The 21,278-nt window shown below is 40.3% G+C and overlaps 1 protein-coding gene across 7 annotated transcripts in view; it reads left to right on the forward strand.

Annotated features, from left to right (window-relative positions):
• The window catches only part of cpeb3 (cytoplasmic polyadenylation element binding protein 3), a 109,223-nt gene that overhangs the window by 23,404 nt on the left and 64,541 nt on the right, over positions 1 to 21,278 (forward strand). For 5 of the 7 annotated variants that reach the window (XM_061910851.1, XM_061910850.1, XM_061910852.1 and 2 more), the window contains exon 4: positions 17,942 to 17,998. In XM_061910851.1, the coding sequence (XP_061766835.1) occupies positions 17,942 to 17,998 (57 nt within the window). Of the gene's footprint in view, positions 1 to 210; positions 2,670 to 17,941; positions 17,999 to 21,278 lie in introns of those variants that run through there. The other 2 variants (XM_061910855.1, XM_061910856.1) reach the window with 2 other exon arrangements.

Raw genomic sequence — 21,278 nt, forward strand, 5'->3', positions numbered from 1 at the left:
AATGTCACTTTGGAGTTATTGAGTCTGTTTAGCTGATTGGAGAGAGAGCTTCCACAGCTAGTAGGTCCATGACAATGACCTCTGTATTGTTTGAGCAGCTGTTTTACTGCCGTGTTACAGATGTTTGGAAACAATTAAGGTATGTTAATAAAAATGTACTTTTGTTTATATGGAAAAACTTTTTTTCTTCTAAAATTTAGTGGGTACGGCATATAGTCTATATGTCTTTAGTCCGCAAATACGTTATGTACTTGTCATTTCTTAGTTTAAAATTTTTAATACATTCACAAGGCTGAAGAAAAGAAAAGCTTTTACACATTGACCTTTTGGGAAATTGTGTGTATAGTTGTGAGGACAAAAATGAGTGCATTACATTTTAGAAATAAGGCTGAAACTTCACAAAATGTAGAAAAGCGAAGTACTGTGAATACTTTCCGGATGTACTGTAAACGTGGGTGTACATTCTTCTTTACAATGTTTACCATTGTGGTTTGTCATATATAAAGGCGTGTGGCTGTTACAAACCACACTGCAGCTCCTCCCAGTTAGTGTAGAGTTCCTTGGTTGTGTGTTTGTGGATTCTAAAACTTTCAAAAACATGTTGAGACTTAGTGTTTGATTCCAGTAAGACCCACAAATAATATATTTTTTTCTGTTGATTCTCTAATTTGATAGGAATCACACTTTCAAAATCCACTCATCAGAGCAAATTAACCCAGTATGTCCCGTTTTGACATTCCCAGCTGAATGGGTTCCACACACGTCCATCCCGACATTTCTTGCATACCTGTTGTTTGGAAGAGAAAAACTTAAAATGTCTTTAAGTAAAGTGGGTCATAAAGTGTGTTTGGTCCCTGTGCCCACACTGCTCTTTTTTTCTCTTTATGTGGAAGAGTGGAGCTCTTTATGCTGATGTGTTGACAAGTCAGTACACACTTGCACTTCATCCAGTACTGCATCCTCAACAACATTTAGTTCTTGAACTGTACCACTTACGGCGCTGATACAGAGCATACAGAGGTCTTTAGATGTTACTTCTGCACATCTAAAGACTTCAACAATAAGCTTGAAATGTAAGGTGTTCTGTTTTGAGAGTCTTGTTAGAAAAAGGCAAAAGTACTGAAACTAGGTGTGTCTCGAAACAACTCTTTCACTCAATACAATTCCTTATCGGCCAATAATGATATCAGCACAAATCATACATACTTTTATCATTTTGTCATGTAGAATGTTAGAAAAGGCTTGATCAATGGGAATTACTTAGAATGCAATGGTAGGTATGAAAAACACTAACCTATTATTACCAGTCTACTATGGAATTATACTGTTTTTAAGTTGAAATAAAGTGGTAATTGTTTTTATTGGCAGCTAGTGTCCACAATAATTAATTAAGTTTAAGCTCATGACGTTGTAAACTGAATGCTGCGGAAACATTCATTATTGGGAATTTTTCTCTTTGGAAACTTTGTATCTGTTCGTAATATTGTTATGCTTTGACACCTGAGGAGAATCCTAAAAATACCAGCGAGGCAAATATACAAAAAGAGTCCTTTTAATTTCACCAAAAAGCGAATTACAAAAAAAGACTGGCTGAAAGGATCATAAAAGCCTGCAAACTACGCTAGCCTCAGAGGGGGGATAACAAAAGACAATGCCGCTGGCGGGAGACAGCCATGTGACACGAAACAGTACAAATAAAACAAGTAGCAAACAAAGGTAGACCACTAGGGGAAAATGGGAGGATTTAGCACTCAAATACAAAAATGTACAGAATCGAGAAGTGTCAAAAATAAACTCAATGACCAGGAGGACTGCAAGCTGATTTTGTGTGGAGCAACGTGTTGCAACAACGTGAAAAATCCCACACCAACAGGTGCACGAGATGAGAATAAATAAGCAGAGGTTGATTGATAACAGCTGTGCTTGTCACACCTGCCTTCCTCTAGTAACCATGGCAACTACAAAAAAGAAAAGGCACAGGGAGCCACAAAGCCAACAGGAGGCACTAGAACCCAGATATGTAACAAATATGGAACTATAATAATGCGTATATCAACAAATGTTGTGTTGTAAATTGCAGTATAGTTAAATCAAAGAAACTACTATTAGGGATGTATACAGAGTACTGGTATTTTTTGGCTACTGTTTCCTAATTGGTTCAGTTCAGGAGAACCGTTAAGATTCTGGGCAAATGACACGACTCTTGGTATTCTTTTCATCCAGCTGACCGTAATAATTACACTCTGTCACATTCACTTCAGTTGCCGGCTAGGATCAAATCAGCTTGGAATATTCACAACTAAGGATGCAACACTACACCAAGGGCATAGAATTGGGTAGGAACGCTAGGGACACGTCCCTACCAATATCCAGCCGCTACTGTGTAGTCACTATCAACACAAGCGCTGCCCGTAATGTTTAGTCAATGATTATGGCACAAAAAGGGTTAAATGTTGGTCTCTGCTAGAAGTCCCGCCTCTAACCTAAATATCGCTCCCTGATTGGTTGCCGGTTTCATGCTAACTTACGTGTGATTGGCTGTCCCCGCTGTCACTCCTTATGCTTGTAAAAGCTAGCCTACATGCTAGTTGCTAGCGAGCGGACGAGAGGCAGTGCAACTGTCAGTGCAAGTTGTCAACATGTTCGGCATTTGTTGTTCCTGGCACACGGTAGCTAGATGGATTTTATTATCAGTGTTGTGATTTACATTGTGTTTGTGTCTGTTTGCGTACGTGTGTGCTGTAGGTTTTGAAGGATGTCAATGAAAAGAAAACTGGATATAAGAGACTTATTTAGGAGTCAAACTGTAAGTTAATTAAAGGGTGTACAGACGCTCAACAATATTGAATTATTAAACAATATATCACTCCAGTCACGCCCCTTAGAATGCTATAATGAGCATATACCATAGACTGGAGTGATATATTGCTTTTATAAAACGGTTACCAATAAAGGCAATATGAAATAGGAATACTCAATCAATTTAATGTAGTTTTATTCAACCAGAAATACATATTATCCAATAAAATAGCCTCACTGTGGAAAAAACAGTCCCACCTATCCAGACGTTAGCTCCTAAATAGCAATGCATCTCGTCTTTTCCTCCTCTTTTTTCAGGTGAAAGTCGATGCTCATTCACCTCTACCATTGTTAACTCTCCCTGGAGGTTAGTTAACCTTAAACATGTGAATTCAAACCACTTTAGTCCGTTTTTTAACATTGCTGTCTTTTTCTACGGACTGCAATAGTCCGTTGTCATGGACACATGACAACAACTTCCATTCATACCAGTCATGCGTGCCTGAGGCGGAGTGATAGCCTGCGCTGTGATAAGGCTTTAGAATAGTAGCCGTGCTCAATATTTGAACCACGGTTAACAGCCAATCAGATCGCCGGATTTCACCTTTCCGTTTATTTTTTAAATTATTTTTTAGTTTCATGTAACATGTTTACAGTACCAAAGCAGCAATAGAAAGAAGTAGATGAAGGGAAAAATTGTGAGTGATTTAAAAACAAGTTGGGGAAAAGATTATTACAGTTCATTTATGTTTATTTACAATGTTGTATTGCATGAATGTATTTCTGATGTTGTTGATGGACAGTAGGCTATGTTAATTGACAATATGATGCACAGTTGCACTACAGCCCTATACTAAAGAGTAAAGATGAGAACTCTTCGAAGTTGTCTCCTTTGCTTTCATTTTAGTTACTTTACCCTATAACATCTGCATGACGTGAAATTATGATTGCTAACGTAAAAAAAAAAAAAAGTAAACTTTCAGAGTGCTGCCTTCGAGCACTTTTGTGTCCCCACCAATCTCAAAATCAAACCTACTCCCTTGCACTACACAAAAACTTGTAACACAGAAATATTTCTTCGTCAAAGGTCCCTCAAAGTCATGTCAGTTTGAAGTGAACACACTTTAAATCACAACTGCCGCTACCGTGCTTCATCAAGTGAACATTTGAAGTAGTATAATAATCCATAAAGTTGCTCTGAAGCAAGATGGCATCCGCTGACAGGTCTCTAAACGCCATCAAACATCACTCTTTTTATCAAAACACACCTTTCTTTAATTCACAGCCACCTAACATGCCCATTGATTGTATTGATTTATATTATACATTTTAAGTTTTAAAACGTCTGTGCTCTGCGCATGCATGCCATACTTAATATAGATAGATAGATAGATAGATAGTACTTTATTTATTCCGTCAGGAGAGTTCCTTCAGGAAAATTACAATTTTCAGTACAATCCCATTCAAGATCAGACAAACATTACAGGGAGACAGAACAGGATCGCTGACGGGTCTGCCGGCTTCCAGCGCCCCTTACAAAAAAGATGACATACAGGTAAACAAGGGGGGTGGGAGGGGGGGGAGAGAAAAAAATTGAAGATTAAAATAAAATTAAAAAATCGGTTTTAGCCTAGGCCCTGGAGTGGGTGTGCAGACTGAGGCCAAGGGAAAAAAAAAAAAAAAAAAAAATACAACAACTCATAGCCATGGTACACATCCCTCTTCCATGTGTGTAAGGGGGAAACATCAAAGAACACAGAGGACATTAAAGACATTAAAGCAGCAGATACAAGCAGACACTTCTACATACAGCTATGAATAAAAAGTAAAAGAAACATATCCACTGTGGTGGCCTCTGCGGTGTTCCACGCCATCGTCTGCTGTGGAGGAGGGAGCATGGCCAGAGACAGGAGCAGACCCAATAAGTCAACCAAGACAGCCGACTCCACTCTCGGCCAGTGTCCAGTCCGCATGGATGAGCGAGGATACGTCCAAGGTGACTGAGGTGTCCGACACCTGCTCACCCAGTCAAGACACCGCGAAGCCTCTCCGTCCCAGTAGTTCAGTGCCAGCTCCACAGTCCTGTCCCCTCATCCGCATCTCCTCCAGTCCCTCCAAACAGACTCTGGTGTGGCAGAGACCCAGCAGCTGGTCTCCATGGCCAAAAGGCTCCCGGGAGGCAGATCCAGAAGTCCACAAAAAAAGCACCACAGAGGTCACGAAAGTGCCACCCCTTGTCACACAGTCCCAAAGGGTCCCAGACCAAAATGCAAAAAAATATAATAACACATGAAAACAAGAGGGAAACACAAAAGGACGATACAAGAGCACAGAGCTCCTGCCTACAGCAGCCACTACAGCAGCGCCATCTTGGAAAAAAAAAAAAAAATATATATATATATATATATATATATATATATATATATATATATTAACTATATATAAATATAAATATATATTAAATATATATTAATATATATTAACATTTTCCATTTTCATTTTGGTTTTTACTTCATTCATTCAAGATCAAATTGAAAAATAAATCAATATGATATTAAAACAAATCATGAATGAAAACGAGCAGAAATAAACCTAAAACGTATAATATCGTCCCCCTATTCACACAGTTACATTTGTCATTTAACTATTAAGGCAATATTTCTATTCCATAACATACAACAAAAACAAACAGGAACACATTAATTTACTCCACATCGTATCTTCTCATCATCATGATTTTTACATTTTCTTTAAATACAGAAAGATATTTACATTATTTTGTTCTACTATAACATTTGTTCCATAAACTACACCTCTGATTGAAAAGCTTATTTCCATTGTCACTTCTCTAAATCTCAGTCTATTAAAGAACTCAATTAATTTTAAATTATAATTAATTTCTCTTTTACCATATTTGTTTAGAATTGTTGTATGTGCTTAGTACATGTTATTTAAGATATTATACTCTACTAATTCAATACATTTCAATGAGTTCACCTGTTTGAATATTGGGTTCGTTGGTTCCCTGGATGCATTTCAAGTAATGATTGTCATGGCTGTCTTCTGCAAATTGAAGATATGATTTAAATGTTTTACAGGCACTACCCCAGAGTTCAATACAGTATGTCAGATATGGAACTATCAGGAGGTATACAAAATATACATCGCTTTTTGATTAAGCAATTATTTCCCCCTGTGCAAAATAGCAATATTGTGAGATATTTTAATACTGTGTAGTTCATATGTGACTTCCATTACACATTTTTATCAATCAGTGCACCAGAAAACTTGATCTCTTTTATTATTTGAATCTCAACTCCTTGGACTAACAATGAGGCATCCACACTTTTCCTTCTACTGCAAAAAAATCATACATTTACTTCCACCAGTATTCAAGGATATTCTATTAACATCAAACCATCTTTCGATTTTAATGAAGTTGTTTTCAATCACTTCTAACATATCTGTAATATTTTGTCCTGGAAAAAAATTAGGTTGTCAGCAAGCCGATATATCCATCCATCAATCCACCATCTTCCGCTTATCCGAGGTCGGGTCGCGGGGGCAACAGCCTAAGCAGGGAAACCCAGACTTCCCTCTCCCCAGCCACTTCGTCTAGCTCTTCCCGGGGTATCCCAAGGCGTTCCCAGGCCAGCCGGGAGACATAGTCTTCCCAACGTGTCCTGGGTCTTCCCCGTGGCCTCCTACCGGTTGGACGTGCCCTAAACACCTCCCTAGGGAGGCGTTCGGGTGGCATCCTGACCAGATGCCCGAACCACCTCATCTGGCTCCTCTCGATGTGAAGGAGCAGCGGCTTTACTTTGAGTTCCTCCCGGATGGCAGAGCTTCTCACCCTATCTCTAAGGGAGAGCCCCGCCACACGGCGGAGGAAACTCATTTCGGCCGCTTGTACCCGTGATCTTATCCTTTCGGTCATGACCCAAAGTTCATGACCATAGGTGAGGATGGGAACGTAGATCGACCGGTAAATTGAGAGCTTTGCCTTCCGGCTCAGCTCCTTCTTCACCACAACGGATCGGTACAACGTCCGCATTACTGAAGACGCCGCACCGATCCGCCTGTTGATCTCACGATCCACTCTTCCCTCACTCGTGAACAAGACTCCTAGGTACTTGAACTCCTCCACTTGGGGCAGGGTCTCCTCCCCAACCCGGAAATGGCACTCCACCCTTTTCCGGGCGAGAACCATGGACTCGGACTTGGAGGTGCTGATTCTCATTCCGGTCGCTTCACACTCGGCTGCGAACCGATCCAGCGAGAGCTGAAGATCCCGGTCAGATGAAGCCATCAGGACCACATCATCTGCAAAAAGCAGAGACCTAATCCTGCGGTTACCAAACCGGAACCCCTCAACGCCTTGGCTGCGCCTAGAAATTCTGTCCATAAAAGTTATGAACAGAATCGGTGACAAAGGACAGCCTTGGCGGAGTCCAACCCTCACTGGAAATGTGTTTGATTTACTGCCGGCAATGCGGACCAAGCTCTGGCACTGATCGTACAGGGAACGGACCGCCACAATAAGACAGTCCGATACCCCATACTCTCTGAGCACTCCCCACAGGACTTCCCGAGGGACACGGTCGAATGCCTTCTCCAAGTCCACAAAGCACATGTAGACTGGTTGGGCAAACTCCCATGCACCCTCAAGAACCCTGCCGAGAGTATAGAGCTGGTCCACAGTTCCACGACCAGGACGAAAACCACACTGTTCCTCCTGAATCCGAGGTTCGACTATCCGACGTAGCCTCCTCTCCAGTACACCTGAATAAACCTTACCGGGAAGGCTGAGGAGTGTGATCCCACGATAGTTGGAACACACCCTCCGGTCCCCCTTCTTAAAGAGAGGAACCACCACCCCGGTCTGCCAATCCAGAGGTACCGCCCCTGATGTCCACGCGATGTTGCAAAGTCTTGTCAACCAAGACAGCTCCACAGCATCCAGAGCCTTAAGGAACTCCGGGCGGATCTCGTCCACCCCTGGGGCCTTGCCACCGAGGAGCTTTTTAACTACCTCAGCGACCTCAGCCCCAGAAATAGGAGAGTCCACCACAGATTCCCCAGGCACTGCTTCCTCATAGGAAGACGTGTTGTTGGGATTGAGGAGGTCTTCGAAGTATTCCTTCCACCTATCCACAACATCCGCAGTCGAGGTCAGCAGAACACCATCCGCACCATACACGGTGTTGATAGTGCACTGCTTCCCCTTCCTGAGGCGGCGGACGGTGGTCCAGAATCGCTTCAAAGCCGTCCAGAAGTCGTTTTCCATGGCTTCCCCGAACTCTTCCCATGTCCGAGTTTTTGCCTCCGCGACCGCTGAAGCTGCGCACCGCTTGGCCTGTCGGTACCTGTCCACTGCCTCCGGAGTCCTATGAGCCAAAAGGACCCGATAGGACTCCTTCTTCAGCTTGACGGCATCCCTCACCGCTGGTGTCCACCAAGGGGTTTTAGGATTGCCGCCCCGACAGGCACCAACTACCTTGCGGCCACAGCTCCGATCTGCCGCCTCGACAATAGAGGTGCGGAACATGGTCCACTCGGACTCAATGTCCAGCACCTCCCTCGTGACATGTTCAAAGTTCTTCCGGAGGTGGGAATTGAAACTTTGTCTGACAGGAGACTCTGCCAGACGTTCCCAGCAGACCCTCACAATGCGTTTGGGCCTCCCAGGTCTGTCCGGCATCCTCCCCCACCATCGCAGCCAACTCACCACCAGGTGGTGATCGGTAGAAAGCTCCGCCCCTCTCTTCACCCGAGTGTCCAAAACATGAGGCCGCAAATCCGATGACACAACTACAAAGTCGATCATGGAACTGCGGCCTAGGGTGTCCTAGTGCCAAGTGCACATATGGACACCCTTATGTTTGAACATGGTGTTTGTTATGGACAAACTGTGACGAGCACAAAAGTCCAATAACAAAACACCACTCGGGTTCAGATCCGGGCGGCCATTCTTCCCAATCACGCCTCTCCAGGTTTCACTGTCGCTGCCAACGTGAGCGTTGAAGTCTCCCAGTAGGACAAGGGAATCACCCGGGGGAGCACTTTCCAGTACTCCCTCGAGTGTTCCCAAAAAGGGTGGGTACTCTGAACTGCTGTTTGGTGCATAAGCACAAACAACAGTCAGGACCCGTCCCCCCACCCGAAGGCGGAGGGAGGCTACCCTTTCGTCCACCGGGTTGAACTCCAACGTACAGGCTTTGAGCCGGGGGGAAACAAGAATTGCCACCCCAGCCCGTCGCCTCTCACTGCCGGCAACGCCAGAGTGGAAGAGGGTCCAATCCCTCTTGAGAGAAGTGGTTCCAGAGCCCTTGCTGTGCGTCGAAGTGAGTCTGACTATATCCAGCCGGAATTTCTCGACTTCGCGCACTAGCTCAGGCTCTTTCCCCCCCAGTGACGTGACGTTCCACGTCCCAAGAGCTAGCTTCTGTAGCCGAGGATCGGACCGCCAAGTGCCCTGCCTTCGGCTGTCGCCCAGCTCACAATGCACCCGACCTCTATGGCCCCTGCTATGGGTGGTGAGCCCATTGGAGGGGTGACCCACGTTGCCTCTTCGGGCTGTGCCCGGCCGGGCCCCATGGGAACAGGCCCGGCCACCAGGCGCTCGCCATCGTGCCCCACCTCCGGGCCTGGCTCAAGAGGGGGGCCCCGGTGACCCGCGTCCGGGCGAGGGAAATCTGGGTCCATGATTTTTCTTCTTCATAAAGGTCTTCGAGCTGCTCTTTGTCTGATCCCTCACCTAGAACCTGTTTGCCTTGGGAGACCCTACCAGGGGGCTTTATGCCCCCGGACAACATAGCTCCTAGGATCATTGGGACACGCAAACTCCTCTACCACGATAAGGTTGCAGCTCAGAGAGGAGCAAGCCGATATAATAGTCCGATATTTGTTTTATTGCTGATATCGGACCAATATCAACATTGGATTGAGATACTCCTAATTGAAACACTGGACAGATAAATATGTGCATTCAAAATTATTTAAATTGACTTGTAAATTTTCACCCAAAAACCGAATACCCCCAAATTGTGCGAATATAACTTTATAATCACGGTGTAGTGTACCTTTTTAGTTTTCAAGTTCTGCACACATCCTCTTTGAGGCTGTTACAGAAAAATTTTGGGACAGCGAAATCTGAAAGACTTAAAACACGCAGGCACCTGCACACACAAGCTCAACTTGTCTGACTCACATGATCTTACTCATCATCATGCATCAGTTACTATTTGCATTGTTACTGTGGGTGTGAGAGCGTGCACCGAGCTTACATGGTTTACATTAAACCACATTAACTCAACACATAAATGTATTCTTTGCTTATTTTCCAAAATACGTCTAAGATGTAAATCTTCAAAATAAATGTACACAGGAAATTAACTGCCTAGCCTTTCAGTTTGCAGGCATTTATACTCAGACACAGGTGGCAACTTTGACAATCTTTGTGATCGCTTGTCCTGGTTTTTAGTACATGGCTATGATTTAACTGTTCCTTAAAAATATAATTAGCCTTACTGTGACTTACATTGTAGGGAAGGTAGCAGGACGTATCAGTCATCAGAAGTTGAAGTAAAACAAACACTGCTGCTGTTTGACTTTGTGCGCTTGTTGACAAGCGCATTGGTCTGAAGATAAGAGTCCATGCAGTGTCTTTATCACCAGGCACAACACAAGTCAAATGCGAGCACCAGAAGCCCATTTACACGCTGTCAGGTTCAGTATGTTGGACCATTTTTATGCCTGATTGCTTCATTTGGGTCAAGTGTGCATGAAATGTGTCCGAATAAACTTTGCTCTGTGGGCAATCTGTGCATAAGGGAGTAAGATTATGTAATGTCCTAAAGACTCAATGACACTTAGGGAGGAGAATTTAGTGAAGCTTAAATTAAGTTGAGGTGAAAAGTTAGTGGTAGACTTGACCTCATGACCTTTCAACCCCATAATTCTGATGAGACGATCACAACAATAAATTAAAATTGCTTCATGTACTTTAAACCTAAAGCTGTCATGGCTGCATAGATAAGGTGATGGGTGATACATTGCAACAAATATCAAGTAAACTGTCATTATTGAGGAAAACTCATGACTGGGCCGATCCTGTCAACAAAACAAAACACATATTCTTGGCTTGTTTTGTCTACGTCAATAACAGCTTGCCTGAATTTCACTGAAAGCTTATGACTATTTTGATCTCCCGGTTGGTGCAAATATGTATGACAGGATATAGGTCAGGGTGACAAATTCATAAGATGACTCGGCATATTTTCAATCATTGCACTCAACTGTCAGGTTCCTTTCTCTCAGTACTCATGCCCTTTTCGCAGTATTATTTCAGTATTGTGTGCTCTGGTATGACTGAACTAGTTCTGCAACAGAATTCCATTTTCCATCTGTTTCACACCCCATGCCTTCACAAGACCTCTGCTATACATTTTCACCTTGAACAGCTGAGAAGGCAAGCGGTCCCCTTTGAAGTAAAATCCCTGGCCTTCTATGTCCCTCGCTTTGAAGACTGTTAACAACATAAACAGTTCTCAATCTTTTCTGACACACCTCGTATAGTTATCAACAATAACAGCCACCTTGTATCATAATCGTGAAAAGAAAGACAAAAAATTCAAGCACAGGACATGCCAGCTTACAGTACATACACACATACACACGCTTGCCCAAAATGGATATGATGATTTATTAATGTGATTGTCCTTCCAGTCTGTTATTAATGATTACCGCAACCTTGCAAAAAAAGAGATACTGTTAGATAAACAAAAGGACTCAGAGATAGGTAAATAAATAATGTAAAATGTGCAGTTCTTTACATTGCGTTCCACCAAATATTTGTTCATGCAGTCACCCTTTATACAACAGATTGGGTTGTTAATCAAGACCCACTTGCCAGCACTTAAACATGTCATAATCCACACTGTGTCATATAAAGTGTCAGATATTCTCAGCTTTTTGTTATGCTGTAAATTGCGAGTATACCTTCAGTTTACAGCATTTTCACCGTCGATTGAATCAATATTCCTCACATGGTTGTGCCGTTTGAACAATAAAGACTTGATATATTTGTACACGTGCATGTTTTGTTTACACACAAGAAACAAACATAATTTTTGATTAAACAGTTGTTGTGTACCTATAAGCGGCGCTTAGAGATCGTATTACTTTCACAAACCGTGGAAAGCCGGTTCGTGAAAATAATGCATACTTTGAACCGGTGCCTGGTGGAAAAAAGGTTGGGGAACCCTGATCTAAACTACTGTTAATATGTATTAAGCACTTATTCTTTTGTTGTTTGGATATCTTTGGGAAATACTACAAATTTGAGTATCAATTCAATTCCAAGTATTAACAGAGGAATCATTGATCATACTAGGGTTGTAGCAATAAACAAGGGTTTTAATGATAACCACGGTAATACTCCCAATGGTTACTGCTAACGTTTTAAATTTGAGATATCGAAAAACCGTGATTGATAACATTGATAAACTCACCGACTGAATATGTGCTAGCTTGTTTGCTAGCTTAAATGCTAACATGAATACAAGACACATGAACATTTTTACCCATTAAGAAACATTTACCCCAATATAAACTTTTATAAACACATTAGTGTCCGAACAAGTAAACTATTTAATTGTGTAAATTGAACCTACAAGCTGGGCTCTCTTAGCTGCGTGTGATCGAGCTTTACTCGAACGAATACGACAGACAGGTTTTTTTAAGCAATTTTTACACTGATGGAGGTGTCTATAACAGGAAGTTAACTTCCGTGATGTCAAATAACCTGTAAATTAAGCCAAGTGAACGCTCAATTTGTTAAGCTATTTCTTTATTTGCAAAAAACATAGTTTACTTGCCGCCATGGAGAGACGATAGCCGCTAGTGAGGACACTACATTGCGTTGAGGACGTGGTCATTTGCTTGTTGCTGTCAAATTTGCGCGACACAGCTAGAATGTGTCATCGGAATGCAGTATCGTGATATGGCCAATGTATTAAAAACTATATCGCCAGCCAAATGTATATCATTCATATCATATATCGTCTGTATTTCACAACCCTACAAGGTTATTGCCTGAGCTAAAGGAGCAAATGGCAGAGACCCAGAGCTAGAACTTATTAAGTTATTGATAAAGCAACTGTCCCCTAAATTTCTATTCACAATAGACAGGCACAGACAAGTATTTTTTAAGTGAATAATTTAGTCATACATATTAGTCACCTTTGTGGTGCGTTTGCTTACTCCTTTTTTTGTTCATTTTTAGCCTTGTGGCGGTGGAGCTCTACCTCGGGGTTCTTTCACATGTATTTCACTGGAACTCATTGCATGTTGACTAACTCAAGGAACACTGCACATTAGTCTACTAGAGCAGAGCACTGATGCTAAACCAACACTATTCCCTACTAGCTCTATTCAACATTTCCAGTAATTTTTAGCAAACCATCAGCAAACACCGACCTGCAGTAAACAGCCAGTCAGGCTCTTAAAGGGGAACTGCACTTTTTTGGGAATTTTGCCTATCATTCACAATCCTTATTAAAGACATGACGACGAATGGAGTTGTTTTTTTATGACTTACAAATACTAAATACATTTGATCAAAAGTCTGCTTAAAATGGAGCCAATGTGAGCCGTTAAATCCTGCCTATAAAGCCCCTAAAAAGACATATAACACCTCCACATAGGTGTTATGTGGATGATGTAAGTATACATGTAATGTAGTAACAGGCACATTTATAATAACACATGATGTTTTTTGTATTTTAAACATTTTAATCATAAGCTTTTTCTCCCTACATTCCTACTCACTGCAGACTTTATGAGAGCCAACAAACATAATAAAACATCACTTACTGTATAAGGTCTGCTGTAATTAGGATGCTGACTGCTGGGATGTTCATATGTTGTCATTTAGGTTAAGAATGTCTCATAATACTCAGGAAGAAACGGGATGGAGGGGTAGGGAGCAACAAGCGCTATCCGTGTCGTTCTCGCCAGTTCTAGGTCCTAAATTGTCTGTCAACGTGTGGCAACTTGTCGGATTACTCACTCAGACATCTATTGTCCAGGTGAAAAGCATGATTTATGATCTACAGTAAACTAGAGGGAGAAAGGAATCGAGAAAGCAGCAGACCATTTCATGATGTGAACAAAGGAAGACACGGAAGTGAGTACGTCGCCGCTATAAATAGTTCATCTACGCTACCACTTATAATAACAATATCACTAGTTAATATTCAAATCACAAAATGTAAATGGAGTATTGATGGCGCTTTTGAATGGTTATTTTGTGGATTTATGGGTGGAATAGTGGAACTCTCATTGGCTCCGCTGTAAGCAAACTTTTATTTACGTTTACTTAATATTTAGAATGCTTTTTTTTTTTTATCCATCCGTTGGCATGTCTTTCATGATAAATGCGAACAATATGCAAAATTCCAAATAAACTGCAGTTCCCCTTTAAATAAACGTAAATAAAAGTCAGCTTACAGCGGAGCCAATGGGAGCTCCACTATTTCGCTCATAAACTACAATAAATAACCATTCAAAAAGCGCCAACAATACTCCATTTACATCACTTGACTTGAATATTAACCAAGTAATAGTGATACTGTTACTATAAATGTTAACGCAGACAAACTATTTATAGTGGTGCTTCTGTGTGTACCAATGTTGACATGATTGAGTGGTGTGCTGCTTCCTGTTTTTTTTTTGCTACCTGTGAGATAATTGTAGATCCTAAATCATGCCTCTCAACTGGACAGCAGAAGTCTGAGTAGGTAGTCCGACAAGTTGGTGCACTTAGACAGCCATTTAGGACCCGAAAACGCACATAAAAACACAAAAAGATGTTTGATTCCCCTGCCCGCACAACCCTGTTCCTTTATGAAGATTATGAGACATTCTTCACCTAAATGGGAATATATGAACATCCTAGCAGTCTGCATTCAAATGACTGCAGACCTTGCACAGTAAAGTATGTTGTATCATGTTTGTTGGCTCTCATGAAGTCTGCAGTGAATAATAATCAGTGATGAAGAAAAAAAAAATAGCAAACTTTGTGATGCGCTTTTGAAATTAATGTGCCACATATGGTTAAATTGATCAAAGTACGTAAATACTAAATGTTATTTCTAAATGTGCCCGTTTTTACGTTACATATATACATCATGTATATAAAACTCTAATTGAGTTGTGTGTTTTTTAAGGGCTTTGTAGGCGGAATTGCGCTGCTGCAATTTGCGCCATTGCAAGCAAACTTTTTAAAAAAATTTGAAAACAAAAATAACATCCATCGTCATGTTTTTCATAATGATCACAAACAATAGGCAAAAAAAAAAAAAAAATGCAGTTTCCTTTTAAAGTCCCAGTGACTTTAGGGGTAAATATGCACTGGCATATCATCATTCCTCTGCTGCAGGCCAGTTGACTTACAAGGGAAGAATTTTGTAAATTGCCAAATCTTGAAAATACAATCAGGTGACAATGTTGCATCACGTCTGATTAGAGAGAGCTCCGTGTACTGTAGTCTGTTATCCGACTATGTTGAGTAAAACATAACTGTAGGCAAATTCTGACATAATACATGACCCTAGTTCTGCTGACAACAGTTTGTCTCGGTGGGATATTTATTTATACTAGGAGTTTTTGCTAGGAGTGGTGAAAGAAATCTATTTAACCAATTACGGATCGATATCCTACATGTTTCAATATCGATTCACAGGGCATGGTATTGATTCCCCAACCGTATTACACTATTAACGTTAGCTTCCAAGCCTTCTGGGGCAAAACAAATTGAAACTCAGGGGCTTACTAGCATCGCCACCCGATTCTCAATTAGCCATGAGGACACAATAATAGAACCCATTGCAACATTTGTTGGCCTACTTTACACTTGCGGGTTTCACGTGGTGCTCATACCACACTGTTATGTCTTATTATACATGTAAAAAACTGACTGAAACATTGTAGTGATTAGAGTTGTAACTAAGAGTCTTGTAAGGTGACCGTTGCTATTGGTGCAAGCTCCCTATGAAGAAAGGACAACAGCTGTAATGGAGGGGGGGCTACATTTGTTTACAAATTTCCCTGCTCGGGCCGCACGAATAATCAACAGTGCAAGGTTTTTAACTAGTGCGATTACGTAACCACATGAGGAAAAGTTTATGCCAAAAATCCAGTTGTGGGAATAGTTCAGCTTCACACCGGGTGGGCATTATTAGCCCATCAACATGGACAAGCGTGTGAGAAATGCCATGATCCAGTGATGGCAACAAACAAAAAGATAACGTCCAACTTCGTTTTCCCAACTGGGAAAAAAATGCGCTTTAATATCAATCAATCAAAGTTTATTTATATAGCCCTTAATTACAAGTGTCTCAAAGGGCTGCACAAGCCACAACGACATCCTCGGCTCTGATCCCACATCAGGACAGGAAAAAACTCAACCCAATGGGATACAATGGGAAACCTTTGATGGGACCGCAAATGTAATCTTTTAAATGCTAGACATAGGGAGGCCCGCAAATAATACGTTACAGTAATCGAGACGAGACGTAACGAATGCATGAATAATGATCTCAGTGTCGCTGGTGGACAAAATGGAACACCTTTTAGGGATATTACGGAGATGAAAGAAGGATGTTTTAGTAACACTCTTAATATGTGATTCAAATGAGAGTTAGGTCGAAGATTATACCGAGATTTTTTACCGAGTCGCTTGATGTATAATTTTTTTTTTTTTGTCAAATATTAAGGTGGTATTATTAAATAGGTGTCAATATTTATTTAAAGTAAATTTATGCGCACAGTAATGAGTCCATTTTAGTCTTTGTTTATTTAGGAAAACACATTGTATTCCCTTCTAATTACAGTACAATGGTAAACAATGCTACAGTAACGAGAAATAAAAGTTTATATCCTATAGGTGAACTTGCATTATTATTATATATTATGATTACCGGCCCATTACATCATAAACACTGAATAGTTGTTATCAGATATTTATTCACTTTGAGAGCGTGATGTTGACAAAAGCTCTGAGCCTCTCTGCATAAACCAAATATTTTTTTAAGTAAATAACAACACAGTGTTTTAATGCGTGGCACTTTGAGACAAGTATATGTTGATTGACAGTCTAAAAGTAACTGTCACTCATTATTTTTGCAGTTTTATGTACAAAATATAAAAATCACAATCGCGCTTTTGGAGGGAAAATTTGCAATTATTTTTTTTTTTTCAAAATCATGCAGCCTTTCTCTCCGCACACAGCACTGTTTTTAAGTGTGCCAGAAAAAAAAAGCGCACACTGCTGGCCTTCATAAGAAAATCGCTGTGCTTTACATCCTGTCTGACTACGTTGTAGTAAAGTAGGGGTCCAAGACAAAAAGCTTACGGATTAAGTGTTATTATATTCTGCATGAAGAAATGGAATTTGCATTGATGGAATGCTGCAACACACTTTCACTTGTAATTCCTTTAATTCAAAATTGCACTTGTTTGACTTTTTGCAGTTTAAACTGTCCATAGTTCTTTACGATGACGAGAAAAAATGAAGAACAATTGTATTGAACCGTGATTAAACGATTCCTAACCTTCTGAAATCAAATCAAACTGATTTAGGAAATTGAGCATACCACCCAATCCTAGTTTTTGCTGATGCTGATTGGTTGGAATGAGTGAGATAAGCAGACAGACGATCTCTCACACAAGACCACTTTCCATGAACGCACTGACAGATGGAGCTGCCTTAGTCACCATAGCAGAATGAAGCCTGTGTGGAGTTCTGTCTTTTCCATCCGTGTGTGTGTGTGTGTGTGTGTGTGTGTGTGTGTGTGTGTGTGTGTGTGTGTGTGTGTGTGTGTGTGTGTGTGTGTGTGTGTGTGTGTGTGTGTGTGTGTGTGTGTGTGTGTGTCTGTGTGTGTGTGTGTGTCAAAGAAATGACAACAAATGAACGACTGTTTTCTGTTATCATGCCTATTTGTGTATTCCCTTCATGTAAAATACGCCATAGTACTATTGTTTATAGTAGCAGAAAAGATTAAACCATGTCTGTCAAGATACTGGATTTGTCTCGTTTTCTCCTCTTTATGTTAACTCCTCCTTTTTTTGTCTTATACAGGACGTATGGGTATTAACTTTCATCATCCTGGAGTCGACCACATAATGCCACTGAGCAGTAAGTCATTTTCCCATTTGATGTGTTTCATTTTTTTCTTTCCAGAAGGTTACATCTTCATTTTATCCGCAGAATGAGAGGCACTTGGTGGCCTGTGTGTAGCCAACACATACCATATTTCTAGGGATGCCCAATGTTGGCTTTCCTACTGATATTGATATGATTGAAACATACCATCCAGCACGAAATTTACGATACCAATGTATGCAGCTATTGCATATTTATTATCCACAGACAAAACTTAGAAATAATTCCAGACTAGAGTTAGCAATGCTATGCAGTTCACAGCATGGTTTTTAAAAAGTTCATCACTCATGTGTCGCTAAAGGTCACATGACCACACACAAGGAGCATTATCCATTTATATGGGTGAAATCCAGACAAACAACAACAAAAGCGTTATGACCTGATAACTCATTTGTATCCAACGATATCAATTATCTACTCAACAACAGAGAATGCTTGTTGTTTAATAAAAACAAGTGAATCCAAACCACACCCATCAGCATCTTCAATTTGGTTTAAATGTAGTTTCAATTTGAAATGAGGTCTTCATTTTGTACAAATGCTTGTGTTACGGTTCAGTTAGGCCGGGGGTCAGCAACCCATGGCTCTAGAGCATCATGCGGCTCTTTAGCGCGGCGCCCGACAGGCTCAGTGGACCTCTTTCCGAGATGTGTGAAAACGGAAAAAGATATAGAAAAGGATATATTTTTTCTTGGAGAACAAACATGACACAAACCTTCCTAATTTTTAGAAATACCACTGTTTGTATTAAACATGCTTCATCAATGACAGTATTTGGCACGCACCGTTTTTTCAGCGATTCCGGAACTCATCGTAGTTTGTTTACATGTACAAATTTCTCAGATGCTGCCACAGAAAGACATGTTTTATGCCACTCCTTCTTTCTCATTATGTCCACCAAACATTTTCTGCTGTGAGTGAATGTACAATGGTGAGCTTTGTTGATTGTATTGATTTGCTGCAGTGCATATCAGGCATATTTTGTCAATCCATAACTGCAAGCTAATCGATGCTAACATGCTATTTATGCTAGCTTTATGTACATATTGAATCATTATGCCTCGTTTGTAGGTATATTTGAGCTCATTTAATTTCCTTTACTTATGTCTTCTGTGTATTTAATTTATATTTGCATGTCTCATGGCACATGATCTGTATGTAATATTGGCTGCATTTTTCATAGTTGTTTGCATGCCATGTTGTCCTAGACTACAGCAAACGTTAAATTTTTAGAACAATTAGAAGAAGAAAGACTGCTGTTTCCTTAAACTTGGACACACACATCTATACATTTGGCCATTCTGAGCCAGTCATTTCCAGAAGTTATCTCATCCTGTGAGAAGTCTCCTATTGACTAATGATTTCCAATGTTGCAAAAAACGTGTAGAATAAAAATTAAAATACAATGTTTCTGTCAACGAAGATTTGCGTCAGACTTTGGTAGTAGGTTATTATAACTAATATAGACACTTACATCATGTGTTGCCTTCATTATAACACTTATAATATAAGGCTTTAAATTTTTTGCGGTTCCAGACGGATTTTTGTTTAGTATTTTTGGTACAAAATAAGTATTTCAACATTTTGGGTTGACGACCCCTGAGTTAGTCACATAGCTTTTGTGTTGGTTGTTTGACAGAATTATTTCAAATCTACGTTACGAGGTGAATATTACATTTGCAGTGTCTTTTATTCAATAAGCGGAATCGTAATGATGTGCCAGCTTTGAGCGTTGCACTCGCCTGACCAGCACAAATAAAGCAGACAAGCACCGATGCCTAATATATGGAGTTTCAAATAGGACAAAATCTAATAAATATCCATTCATTCATTTTCTACCGCTTGTCCCTGTTGGGGTCGCGGGGGGTGCTGGAGCCTATCTCAGCTGCATTCGGGCGGAAGGCGGGATACACCTTGGACAAGTCGCTACTCATCACAGGGCCAGCACAGATAGACAGACAACATTCACACTCACATTCACACACTAGGGTCAATTTAGTGTTGCCAATCAACCTATCCCCAGGTGCATGTTTTTGGATAATAAATGTATCTTGAAATAAATATTTTTGTCATTTATCATTTATAGTTTATTAAATACGTAAATGGGTTATTAAATGTATTATTAATGTATTCAATGTAAAATACATTTATTCTTTAATTATTTAAAAACATTCCATGACTTAATTATTTAACAATTTAATTACTAAATGAGTTTGACAAATACAATGAATTCCTGAAGTGCTGACACACAAGTTCAACAAATAATTAAACAAATAATTAAATGATTGTTAAGGTTATGATTCAACTAATCAATTTAAAACACTTTAAAACAATTAAACAAATTGTGAAATAATGATTTGAATAATGTAATAATGAATGATTAAAAAGTGCTTGAATAAATAATTAAATGAATGTTTACATTAAAGAATTTAATGACACATCTAATAACATGTATTTAATTGCAATTACAATTAATGAATGACACATTTAAGTAGTTATTTAAAGATATATGTTTTTAATTTTGTCGCATTTTATACCCTACATATATTTAACATTTGCACATGTGTAATACCATGGTTATACTTTATTTGGTTTGTGGTGTGTTTAATCATTTAAGGTATTGCTTGGCTTTCAACCCTAAATGATACAATTCTGTTTTAAAATGCACCTTTGTGTGCTTTCGCTACAGAATGTAAGGAAAATGAATGCACTGGGTCACGCAGGTCAGCACATTTGTCTGTTAGTTGTTCCCAGATCATGTCTACACACAGGGCAGTTCTTGGCTCTGTCATGTTTTGGATTAGTTGAATTTACTGCCCATTAACATGCAAGTCATTGCTATGATGTTACACCGAGTAGCTTATTAATCCAGTGAACTTTTATTACCGTACCGCTTACACACCCACGGTGAAAATGCCAATGTAAAATGAGCGCGTAGTGTACCAAACCAAACCACAATAATAAATATTAATAGACATTGCTTCAATTAAAACAGAGGCCTTTTTTTCCGGGTGTACGTTATGGCTTCACCACTGTGATCCATGCCAGAAAACACTGTGTGCACCTGCCTACCCTTTTACTCAGGCCTGGCTTCCCTGACACCATAAACCAAGGATGAACCTCTTAGCACAGCCCCGGTAATAACACTTCTAAAAATAGCCCAAACATGTAAGACTAGAAGTCCTACCGGTGCACGGATGATCAACCAGACGAAGTAATCAGGTCTTTATCCCAAATTTCCTGACATACTCTG

This window comes from Nerophis ophidion, linkage group LG09 (genome assembly GCF_033978795.1).
Source record: "Nerophis ophidion isolate RoL-2023_Sa linkage group LG09, RoL_Noph_v1.0, whole genome shotgun sequence".
Lineage (NCBI taxonomy): Eukaryota > Metazoa > Chordata > Actinopteri > Syngnathiformes > Syngnathidae > Nerophis > Nerophis ophidion.